General features: G+C 38.2%; 1 protein-coding gene across 5 annotated transcripts in view; it reads left to right on the forward strand.

Moving 5' to 3' along the window:
• Positions 1–12,701, forward strand: part of RBMS2 (RNA binding motif, single stranded interacting protein 2) — a 101,259-nt gene that overhangs the window by 21,665 nt on the left and 66,893 nt on the right. For 4 of the 5 annotated variants that reach the window (XM_012650931.1, XM_012650921.1, XM_012650905.1 and 1 more), the window contains exon 1: positions 2,345–2,477. In XM_012650931.1, the coding sequence (XP_012506385.1) occupies positions 2,412–2,477 (66 nt within the window). In that variant the 5' untranslated portion in view covers positions 2,345–2,411. Of the gene's footprint in view, positions 1–1,489; positions 1,556–2,344; positions 2,478–12,701 lie in introns of those variants that run through there. The other variant, XM_012650940.1, reaches the window with a different exon arrangement.

Genomic DNA, 12,701 nt, shown 5'->3' on the forward strand with positions numbered 1-12,701 from the left:
TAACATGGATAGAATTGGAGAACATTATGCTAAGTGAAATAAGCCGGGCACAGAAAGACAAATACTGCATGTTCTCTCACTTATATGTGGAATCTGAAACAATCAACTCATAGAAACAGAGAGGAGAAGGTGGTTACAGAGACTGGGAGGTAGGGGAAGTGGGGAGATGATGGTCAAAGTGTATAAAATCTCAGGAGGAATAAGATTATGTTTTGAGATGTGTTGTACAGTGTGGTAAATATATTTAGTACTAGCATATTGTACATTTCAAAATTGCTAAGAGGGTAAATTTCACATGTTCTCACCCCCCAAAATGGCAAGTATTTGAGATGATAAATGTATTAATCAGCTTTTAATTATTTAATTAAATAATTATTTAATTATTCCCCATTGTATTTATAAATCATAACATTGCTTTGTATCCTATAAATTTACATAATTATAAATTGTCAACTTAACAATAACACAAAAAACCACAATGAAATACCACTTTACGCCCATCAGGAAGACTATTATTAAAAAAAAATATATGGCCAGGCACGGTGACTCGTCCCTGTAATCCCAGCACTTTGAGAGGCCAAGGTGGCAGGTTCACTTGAGGCCAAGAGTTTGAGACCAGCCTGGACAATGTAGCAAGATCTTGTCTCTACAAAAAAAAATTACTCAGCTTCCAAAAAAAATGAGAATTAAAAAATTAAATTGGTTTGATTGCCTGTATGCATCAGGCCTTCAAGAGGAAGGTTTCTGTACCATGTTGTTAGGATAAGGGAGAAGATATCATTCAAGTGCCTACACAGTGAGGATAAATTGCTGTAAAATGAATGTCTCTGTGGGCAGAAAAGGGACTTTTTAAAAAAATATGGTATCACTGAGAGATGCATTTATTTATTTATTTACTGCATTTGTCTGCTGTGTTTCCAGTCTCAGTTGCAATTCCCACATTAAGGCTGTTCCCACCCTTCCTTTGTCTCTTGAGCTGAGCAGGCACTTCCTGTCCTACTGGAAATCAAAGTTAGAGATTGGGGGTGAGGTATGTGTATTTACTCTGCAGAATGTTAATACTGTCTGTTCTATTATCAGCAAAAAAAGTGACAGGAATACTAGAATAGATACATACCAGGACTTTATTTCAGGGAAGGTTTGGGCTTAATGTTTGTTGTGACAAAGCAGACAGGGTTAATTTATGTCTCAGGAGAATACTTATGATGGCAGCAAAGTGGCTTTATGAAGGGATTTGAAGGCTTTCATTCTACATCTCTATTCCACTTGGATTGTTAGGGGTTACTGAGTATCATTCTTAAATTTTGAGTTTCCTGTAAGTTTCTTTTCTTGTTCCTCCTACAAGGATATTCCTTCGAAACTTAGAAGTATTATTGCAATTGCGTTAGGTTCTTGACTCTTATGTTCTTCTTTCCTAAGAATTTTGTATTTTTCTTCTCTTTGAAGTATATGCATTTAAAATATTTATTTATTTATTTATTTTTAACAGCTCAGAGACAACTTGAAGCAAACATTCCAACTCTGAACTTCAATCCGGAAATAAATTCCAGGTCTGGTGAGTGAGTTACTCTAATAGTTTCAGCTTCATGGATCTTAAAGACGAGGAAATAGTGGGAAAAAGAGTCAAATATGGTAGCTTCCAGTTGTTAAAGAAACAACTAGGCACCGAGTTTCATGATTTAATCCAGTTGATAATTCCTTAAGTATGAATTAATTCCTCAGAGCATCTGAAATAGGAGTGAGGGGCACCAGCCCATCAGTGTGACCCAAGAGAAACAGAACTATCTAAGGATCTGAAACTAGTTATTTCCCATACTCTGTTTTGCTTTTTGGTGTTCTCCGTTTGTTCTTTCTTTGAGCATTAAGATCACTGTAAATGTAAAGCAGGGGAAGCCCTGTGCTCATCTCACACACTATTTCAGTATGGTTTTCTTTGCATGTTCTCCAAGGCAGTGTCTCAGTGGCTCCTTTAAAATCCAGCTTGAAATCTTCTTATAGCTGAGATCTAAGGGGGAAAAAAACCCTCATTGTCTTTCTGTGAGAATCTGTTCCTAGAGGAAAAGGGATGAATTTGAAAGAGGTTAGACTTAAGAACTCTTCTTTTCTAGCTTTAACTGTTGAGACTATGAAAAACAAACGAAAAATAACATCTTGGGCATTAGGACCCAGTGGAAGTGCCTCATTCAGACTGCGTTAACTTCTCTCTGTGACGTAGAGGAGCTGCCCCAGCTCATTCTCTACCCACAGCCCCCCCTCATATCTTTCTCTCCTGCTCCTGTTCTCCCCCCTTTCTCCTCCCTTTTTCCTCCCTCCCTCCCTTGCTCCTTCTCTTCCCTCCTCCCTCCCCCTTTTCTCACCTCCTCCCTTTCCCTCTCCCTCTTCTCTCTCAGCTGCCTAACATTAAAGAGAAAATGCTGCTATCAGTGACTTCCAGGCCTGGGATTTCGACTTTTGGCTATAACAGGAACAACAAGAAGGTAGGGAAAAGCGGGGGTTTTTTTTGTATCTAGCAACTTCCTTTTCTGGGGATCTGGGAGTGCCCTTGGTTTTAACATTCTTCTTTAAGAGGGGAACGGGATTCCTCTCTCCTCTCAGCGCCTCTCTTTTCCACTACTTCTTTCTGCATCTTTTCTCACCTGGTTCTGGAGTTCAAGGAATTTACAGTCTCTGTGAGGCCTGAGAAGGTGGGGGAATTAAAAGCAAACCAAACTTGAAAGTTTGTGTCCTTATGAAATGAAGTTAGTTTGACTTCATGCTGATGTACCAATCTCCACAGGGATAATATGTCATCTCAGATCCTAGCCCCAAGTCCACCCCTCCAAGGTTGTTTTATCTTTTGATTAACTATTTCCATTCTCCCCTACTCTACCTTCCTTCCTCCCCATACCACTGGCATTATTAGATAACTGAAATCACAGATAGTCACTAAAATCACAACAGCTCATCAAGAATTGGGTGTACTCTTCTAGACTACAGACCCTACCCCACCCAGCCTGTAGAGAAGGAGTCTTGAGAGACAGTGTGCTTTGGGATTAAGGCAGAAAGCTCTGTGATTCTTTGGGTCTTGCTATCTAGCTGATACTTGGAACTCTGCAGATAGCCAGGCTCAGCAGGGATCCTTGGAGTCTTTATGATTAACCCGTGGCTGCCAGAGAGTTGTGCTATGCTTGAGCACATGGGCAGTCTGGGGAGAGATGGACAATCTTCCCCACATTTGCCAGGGAATATCTTTGGTGGTTTTTGGCATTTCAGAGCACATAGTGCTGATTAGGAGGAACTTCATGCTGTAGCAGGAAGACCCCTTACCTTCTCTGGGTGTTGTAGCTGTTTGAAGAAAAAAACATGTCATAGACATTTAGGGATCTTTTGCTCATCTAATGGAATATTGGAGGGTGGGGAAAGATTCCTGCTGCTTTCTCTTGTACCTGAAGAGACTGTTATAGGTAGATTTAAACACAATAGTGTCTGATCAAGGGAGTGGGTAAATATTTAGACCCCAAACACTTAATGTTGGGTTATGAGTGTTAGTTTGTGGTATTTATTCTGTTTATAACCTTAAGAAATATGGGTAGAGGGAAGAGGAAATGGGGAGATGTAGGTCAGAGGGTACAAGCAGCAGATACATAAGATGAACAAGTCTTTAGATCCAATGTACAACATGAGGACCATAGGTAATAGCATCGTACTATATGTGGGACTCGTGCTAAATGAGTAGATCTTCTCTTGCCACACACACAAAAAGGTAAGTATGTGAGATGATAGAAGTGTTAATTTGCTTCACTAGAGTAACCTTTTTACTATCTATATGTATCCTATAACATGTTGTATAGCTTAGCTATACACAATAGAATTTACTTAAAAAAAGAAATACAGGTTCATACATATTTATTGGTTATCAATATGTGTTTGTATATACTGATAGCACTTTATCAAATATATATTATACATATACATGAAAAATCAAATATATATTATATATGTATTTATATATATTTGAAAGGGAAATATTTCATCTGTTTATTCTCTTCAAACCTTATATAGTACTGTATAAAAGTTTTCTTCCTGATTTTTTTTTTCCCTTGTAAGTCTCTTAGGTTACCCAGAACCCATTAAAATAAAGTAAAATGAATTCCCTAAATTAACTTTTCCCTATTAGGGGTTTCATGTATTGGAAGCTATCTAAAATCTTCTGTTTTCTTAGCTCTCCAATCCCTCTCCCCTCTCAGAGTATAGGAAACATTTAACTAGCTTCTAAATCTATCACATATGGGTTGAAGTCAAATCTCACATCTCTTCCTAATAACTTGTAAGGTTTGGGAAACAATTTAGGAATCATTGGATGGGTTGGGGGGCTAGGGAAAGTAGACATATAATTACTAATGTGTCAAGAATTCTCTGGGTTCTTACAAGTCAATGTTATGACATCTAAGAATGTTGTATATGTGCATTACTTTGTGGCTCTGTATGTAACTCCTGCAACTCCTTGTGTGTGTGTGTATATGTATATATAGAGACAGAGAGAGAAAGAGATATGTGAATGTTGGATCTTTAAACATTTAATGAATTAATTTAATTTATTTTGAGACAGGGTCTTACTCTGTTGCCCAGGCTCGAGCGCAGTGATGTGATCTTAGCTCACTATAGCCTCAAACTCTTGGGCTCAAGCAATCCTGCTTCAGCCTCCTGAGTAGCTGGGACTACAGGCGCATGCTACTATGCCTGGCTAATTTTTTTTCCTTTTTTTGTAGAGTTGAGGGTCTCACAATGTTGCCCAGGCAGGTCTCAAACTCCTGGACTCAAGCAGTCCTCCTGCCTTGGCCTCCCAAAGTGTGGGATTACAGGAATGAGCCACCACACCCAGCCCCTGTTGGGTGTTTTTAAACTAAAGCATTACTACACGGCTTTTTGTCTTCTTGTTGACAAGTAGGGTATAATGTGTTTCTTTCTCTGTTTTGGGAAATGTTTTAGATGCATTTGCTTTTGTAATTTGTGAGTTCTTATACTCAAGGTTAAATTTTTAAAATAACTTTTATTAGTTTTTAGTAATAAATGTAAGACCTGTTCATTTTTAAAAATCAGGGCCAGGCACAGTGGCTCACACCTGTAATCCCAGCTACATATACATACTCAGGAGGCTGATGCAGGAGTATTGCTTAAGCCCAGGAGTTTGAGGTTGCAGTGAGCTATGATGATGCCACTGTACTCCAGCCTGAGTGACAAAGTGAGACCCTGTCTCAAAAAAATAAAAAAAATAAAGAAATTTATAAAATAAAGTCTTCCCTTCATGTCCTGTATGTCCTTACTCAGATCCTACTCCTCAAGAAAAATAGTAACAGTATACATACACCAAACTGGTAACAGTATACATACACCAAACTGGTAAGAGTTTGGTGTATGTATACTTCCAGATTTTTTTCTATGCCAAGACAAAGTTTTAATTTTCACAGTGGCTTATTTGCCATATTTATTAAGATCTCGGTTTCTCAAGTACAACAAGTCTATGTAATAAAGTTTTTGGACCTGTCTAAAACATTAAAAAAACTGAAATAAAGAACAATCAAATTCCAAACTTCTGAAAAAGTACAAATTGTACATTTCTGCTGGGCTGGGCATGTGGCTCACACCTGTAATCCTAGCACTCTGGGAGGCTGAGCAGGGAGGATTGTTTGAGCTCAGGAGTTTGAGACCAGCCTGAGCAAGAGCAAGACTCCGTCTGTACTAAAAATAGAAAAATTAACTGGGCGTTGTGGTGTATGCCTGTAGTCCCAGCTACTCGGGAGGCTGAGGCAGGAGGATTGCTTGAGCCCAGGAGTTCGAGGTTGCTGTGAGCTAGGCTGATGCCATGGCAGTCTACTCAGGGCAACAGAATGAGACTCTGTCTCAAAAAAAAAAAAAAAAAAATGCTGTTTTCTTTAAATAAGGAGAATTTTTACATCATAATTTATTGTCATCACCTCTAGTTTGTGGGATAAAAAATAATTTCCAGTGACTTCAATTTGAAAAGCTGCTATTTGTACACCACTGTTGTGACTTGCTTATTTTAAAGTGTGTTAGTTTTATTTACTTGACTTTAAAAAGTAGGATTATTTTATTTTGAAATTCTTATCAGGGAAGGTGTTTCCTGAGGAACCCATGGCAATCATAGTTTTCTTTTTTCTTTTAATTTTTAAAAATTTTTAATTTTTTTAGAGACAAAGTGTTGCTCTGTCACCCAAACTAGAATGCAGTGGTATCATTATATATAGCTCACTACAGCTTCAAACTCTTGGGCTCAAGTGGTCCTCCAGCCTCAACCTCCCGAGTAGCTAGGACTACAGGTGCACACCACACCTGACTAATTTTTTTTCTTTGTGGAGGTGGGGGTCTCGCTGTGTTGCCCAGGCTGGTCTTGAACTCCTGGCCTCAAGGGATCCTTCTGCCTCAGTCTCCCAGAGGGCTGGAAATACAGGGGTGAGCCACCATGGCTGGCCTCATAATTTTCTTACTCTTTTTTGGCTGGCAGTAAATATAGGTATGCAGTCAACAAATGTAAAGTGCCTAACAAAGGCAGATTCTTTTCTCAGGATATAGTATTAAATTTCTGTTCCTTTCTGTGGATTGAAAATAGTTACAAAAGGGGGTAAATATGCATTTCAAAAAGGGATTCTGCAAGATAATTTAAGGTGGTATGTTTTTTAAAAAATCGGTTTTTTTAAAATTTCAAAATAAGGGGGTACAAATGTTTTTATTACACGGATACCTTGTATAATGCTTAAGTCAGGGCTTTTAGTGTGCCCACCACCAGAATAGTATTTATTGTACCTGATAAGTAAATTTTTACCCCTTAAACATCAATTTTTATGGCCTTCAATAACTCTTGACTCATTTTTTTTTTTTTTTTTGAGACAGAGTCTCACTGTGTTGCCCGAGCTAGAGTGCCGTGGCGTCATCCTAGCTCAAAGCAACCTCAAACTCCTGGGCTCAAATGATCCTCCCGCCTCAGCCTCCCGAGTAGCTGGGACTACAGGCATGCGCCACCATGCCCGGCTAATTTTTTCTATATATGTTTAGTTGTCCGATTAATTTCCTTCTAATTTTAGTAGAGACGGGGTCTCGCTCTTGCTCAGGCTGGTTTTGAACTCCTGAGCTCAAACAATCTGCCCGCCTTGGCCTCCCAGAGAGCTAGGATTACAGGCGTGAGCCACCGCGCCCGGCCTTGGCTCATTTTTTTAAAAAGCTGAAGTAAAAAGACCAGTTCTAGGGTCTCAGCACTGTTTCTTCAGTGTTTGAAGGAGTTGCCTCAGTAGGGAGATTTGAGTATAGGTGAGATCGAAAGAGGAAATGTTTGGGACTGAAGGAATTTCATACTTGTAAAGGGCCTAACCACGCCTTCCCTGACATCATCTCCCTGGCATGTGTTAGTATAATTTAACTCCTCATAACATCAACAACAATTTCCTTTGGGAAAAAAGAAAAGGGACTGTGTTAACTTGGGATAATTTGCCTTCCCCAACATATTTTGCATAAATTTCTATTTCTTCTTGATGTTAATATATTGAAGACCAGTGCAGGGCAGAAGGTAATGATGAAGGCAGGACTCACAGGTGGATATTGCCAGATTCTCACTCTTTTGAGAAGCTTGAATTACCTGACATTGTCAAAAGTGTTTACTGGGGAGAGAGAAGAGAATGGGAAACAATACTGTAATCACTTATGCTTCTGATGGGGAGAGAGAATTTTCTCTGTGTATTTACTACTTTTCCTTCTAGTTTCCATTAAATCAAATTTAATAGAACTGAGAACTCAGAATTTATAGGTCTAACATCTGCCTGGGGCAGCTATTAGTTCTGTTATAAGTAATAAGTTAACTCAAATTGTTAAAGTTTAGTGGGAAGGTCTTTCCATTGATCCCTCCTTTACGTTTTTAGCACAACTATTCTAATTTTTATGCCCTCATTACTGTCTATCTTTACTACTGTAATAAACATCCTTCATGATCTCCTTGCTTCCTATTTCTCTATCCCCTACTCCTTGCCCCCAAGTAATTTTATACCTGCTGCCAGAACAATCTTCCAACAACCCAGTAGTCTAGTGCTTAGTATTTCCTGTATAAAATATGTGATTTTTTTTAATTCGTCTTTGTGTTTTTTGTTTTTTTTAGAAACAGAGTCTCACTTTGTGGCTCAGGCTGGAGTACAGTGGTACAATCATAGCTAGGATGACAGACATGAGCCACCACGCCCAGCCTCTCTGATCCTTTTGTTTTTATTGTGCCTTATTATTCAGCCTCTGATCCTTTTTTGTTGTTGTTTACTGTTTACTTCTGGAATAGCCTTTCTTTCTGTTCATTTCCTTATTTCACTCATAGTTATTGAAGAGCTCTAGTGTGCTAAGGTAGGATTTTGGCCCTTCAAGAACTCACAGTCAAAACCACCTTTCAAAACCCTACCCATCTATTTAAGTTCAGCAAAAATGTTACCTCCTACATAAAGCTTCTGTTAATTCTTCAACTTCTCAGCCCCAAAGGGGACTTTTTTTCCCCAAACCCCCGTAATGTTTGTTTGTTTGTTTCCAGACAGAGTCTTGCTCTGTTGCCCCAGCTACAGTGCAGTGGTGTTATCATCACAGCTCACAGCAACCTCAAACTCCTGGGCTGGAGCAATACTCCTGCGTCAGCCTCCCCAGTAGCTGGGACTATAGGCATGTGCCACCACTACCTGGCTAATTTTTCTTTTTTTGTAGAAATGGGGTCTTGCTCTTGCTCAGGCTGGTGTTGAACTCCTGGCCTCAAGCAGTCCTCCTGCCTTGGCCTCCCAGAGTGCTAGGATTACAGGTGTGAGCTACCACGCATGGCCCCCTGTAATGTTTTGTACTTCTTATATGGTCCTTATAACTTTGGCATTGTATTAGAATCGTTTAGGTAATTCTCTTATCTTCATTGCTGGAGTGTAGGTTCTGTAAGTAAGGGTAGAGATGGTGTTGTTCAGTTCATTGTTCTCTGATATACCTAATATAGCATCTTAAGCCTATCTAGTAGATACTCAAAAAATATATCCTAATAATGTGGTTAAGCTAATGTTAGGTACTAAATCAAGGTTAAGCATTGTGTCCTAAACAAATCCTGAAATATGGTGTGTATTTTCAATTTAAATGTGGCTTTGCCACTTACTGGTTATGTGACCTAGTGCCAAATTTCTTAGGCTTTCTGACCTCGAGTTCTTCATCTGAAAGTACTGATATACTTTATTGGATTATATTGAAGATCGATGAAGTTTATAATCACATATCAGCATGTAAATTGACTTATTTCTCTTATCAAGAAAACCCCCACCTTATCCATGATGTCACTTCTTCCTCCAGCTGCTGTCCCATTTCTCTTCTTCCTTTTACTGTAACATATCTTGAAAGAGCTGTTTATTCAAGAATTGTGCATACTTGCTGTCTTCAATTTATTTCCTTCCATTCTTTTTTCTTTCATTATCTTTAAAATATTATTTGATAATACAAAAGATTATGCATAGTTATAAACTATAATAATAAGAGGAACATCTGTGAAATCACCTTCCAACTCAAGTACTAGACAAGACTTGTTGCCTATAAATTGCATATACTTATGAATTTCTCTCCATCCCATCCCCTGCACTTCCTCTAGAGGTAGCCACTGTTCTAAATTTTGTATTTATCATTCTGTTCCTTTTTAAAAACATAGTTTTAGTTTCCTGTGGGAGGAATGAAGCTAGCTTGCTTCTATGCTACCATTTTGGAAATCTCCCCCAAAAACATAGTTTTAAAATCATGTTTAATTTGCCTGTTTGGGCTGGGTGAGGTAGCTCATGCCTATAATCCTACCACTCTGGGAGGCCGTGCAAGAGGATTGCTTGAGCTCAGGAGTTCGAGACCAGCCTGAGCAAGAGTGAGAGAGCCACCGTCTCTACTAAAAATAGAAAAATTAGCCAAGTGTGGTATTCGCCTGTAGTCCCAGCTACTCAGGAGGCTGAGGCAGGAGGTTCGCTTTAGCCCAGGAGTTTGAGGTTGCAGTGAGCTGTGATGATGCCACCACACTCTACCCAGGGGGACAGAGTGAGACTCTGTCTCATAAAAAAGAAAGAAAGAATAATAATTTGCCTGTTTGCATTATTCTAAGTACTTTATATAAGTATATATAGTTATAATATATAATTATATATATTTTTATCTTATCTAATCCTTACAGCAACTTCATTATTATTATTCCCATTTTATAGATGAGAAAAAATGAGTTGCAGAGAGTTTAATAATCACATTGCTAGGGAGTAGCCCAGCTGGGATTTTAACCCAGTTAGTCTGGTTCTGAGCCGATGCTCTCAACCACTACCATATTGTCTTACTGTGGTACATAATCTTCTGTTTTTATTTTTGTTAATACATTCAATATTACCTTTTCACAATTTATTCATGTTGCATGTAGATGTGGTTTATTTATTTTTCAATACTATATAATATTTCACTTTGTGAATATACCATAATTTATCCATTCTTCTGCCAATGGGCTTTCAAATTGTTTTTAGGTTTTATTTGTTTTTGCTATTCCTGACATTGCTGCTGTGAACATTGTCATATATGTGGTATACTTGTGCAAGAGTTTCTCTTGGATTTCTACCTAGGAGTGGGATTGCAGTGCCATGAAGTACATGAATATTCAGCTTTGGGAGATAATGCTAAATTGCTTTCCAAGGTATTGTACCAAATTTGTTTCCATAATGTATAAAATTTATTGTAGATTCACATCCTCTCTACTTTTTGACAGTGTCAGACTTGTCTTATTCTCTCTTAAACCCAATCTAATTAGGTTTTTACTCCTACCACTCCATCAAAACAGCTCTTATGATAGTCTGCAATGATTTTCATATTATTAAGTAAATGTTTTGTTCTTAGCTCATCAACACTTGACACAGTTGATTACTCTATTCCTTGAAAAACTTTCTTCATTTGGCTTATGGAACACCATGCTGTCCTGGTTTTCCCCTCATATCTATCCCTTTTCTCTTCATACTCCTTTGCTGGTTTCTCCTCATTTTCCTGACCTCTCACCCTTGGAGTACCCCAGGATTCAGTCCTTGAGCCTCTTTTTTGTCTAAACTTCTCTTTTCCTAATGTTATCCAGTCTGATAGCTTTGAATATCACCCATATGATGGCAACTCTCAAATTATATTTCCAACTTGGACCACCTCCCACGTTCCAGATTCCTATCTTTAACATCACACTTGATATCTTCATTTAGATGTTTATTAGACATTCCAAACTTAACATATTTAAAAGAGAACTCTTGGGGGGGGCAAGGGCAACATACATAACCTAAACATCTGTACCCCCATAATATGCTGAAATAAAAAAAAAAGAGAGAGAACTCTTGCCTGCTCTCTTCCTGCCCTGCCCTGCCAAAACTGTTCTTACTGTCTTCTCCATCTCAGTAAATGACAATTTCATTCTTCCACATGCTCAGACCAAAAACCTTGACATTATCCTTGATTCTTCTTTTTCTCCCTCAGCACCATATCTAATGGCATAATACTAGTAACCTACTTTATTGTACTGTTATTAAGTAATGAATGCCTGGCACATAGTAAATGATCATTAACGTTAACAGTTATAACTAAAATTACCCATGGAAAACATGATTCCATTCTTTTTATTCTTATCTTCATATAAACAAGCTTACAGTTTCTCCCATCTTAAAACAAAACGAAACCTTGCTTTGATCACATATCTCCTGCCAGTTACTGCCCCATTTCTCTGATCCCTTTTATAATCATACTTCTTGAAAGAGTAGTCTGTATAGAGTCTGTTTCCTTACCTCTCACTCTTTTTCTTAGTTAGGTATTTATTTTCAATTGTGGTAAATATACATAACATAAAATTTACATCTTAACCATTTAAGTGTACAGTTCAGGTAGGGTTAAGTACCTTTACGTTGCTGTGCAAGCCATCTGCAGAATTTTTTCATCTTGTAAAACTGAAACTCTATACCCATTAAACAACTCCCCATTCCCTTCTCCCTCCAGCCTCTGGCAACCACTGTTCTACTTTCTGTCTTGATGAATTTGACTGCTCTGGGTACCCTGTATAAATGGAGTCATACAGTATTTTTTTTTGTCGCTATTTATTTCACTTGGCATAATATCCTCACAGTTCATCCATGTTGTAGCATGTGTCAGTATTTCCTTGCTTTTTAAGGATGAATCGTATGTACAGTATATATCACATTTTGTTTATCCATTCATCCATTGGTGGACACTTGGATTGCTTCCACCTTTTGGCAATTGTGAAAATGTTGCTATGAACCTGAGTGTACAAATACCTTTTGAAGACACTACTTTCAATTCTTCTGGGTATATACCCAGAAGTAGAATTGCTGGATCATATGGTAAGTCTATTTTTAATTATTTGAGGAACTGCCATCCTGTTTTTCACAGCAGCTGCACCGTTTTACATTATCATCAGGGGTGCACAGGGATTCCAGTTTCTCTATATCCTCTCCAACACTTGTTATTTTCTTTTTTCTTTTTTGATAAGTAGCCATCCTAATGGGTATGAGGTGGTATCTCATTGTAGTTTTGATTTGTATTTCTCTGATGATTAGTGATGTTGAACGTCTTTTCATGTACTCATTGGCAATTTGTAAATCTTCTTTGGAGATGTGTCTGTTCAAGTCCTTTGCCCATTTTTTTTTTTTTTTTTTTTT

This window comes from Propithecus coquereli, unplaced genomic scaffold (genome assembly GCF_000956105.1).
Source record: "Propithecus coquereli isolate 6110/MARCELLA unplaced genomic scaffold, Pcoq_1.0 Scaffold111, whole genome shotgun sequence".
NCBI classification, from domain to species: domain Eukaryota; kingdom Metazoa; phylum Chordata; class Mammalia; order Primates; family Indriidae; genus Propithecus; species Propithecus coquereli.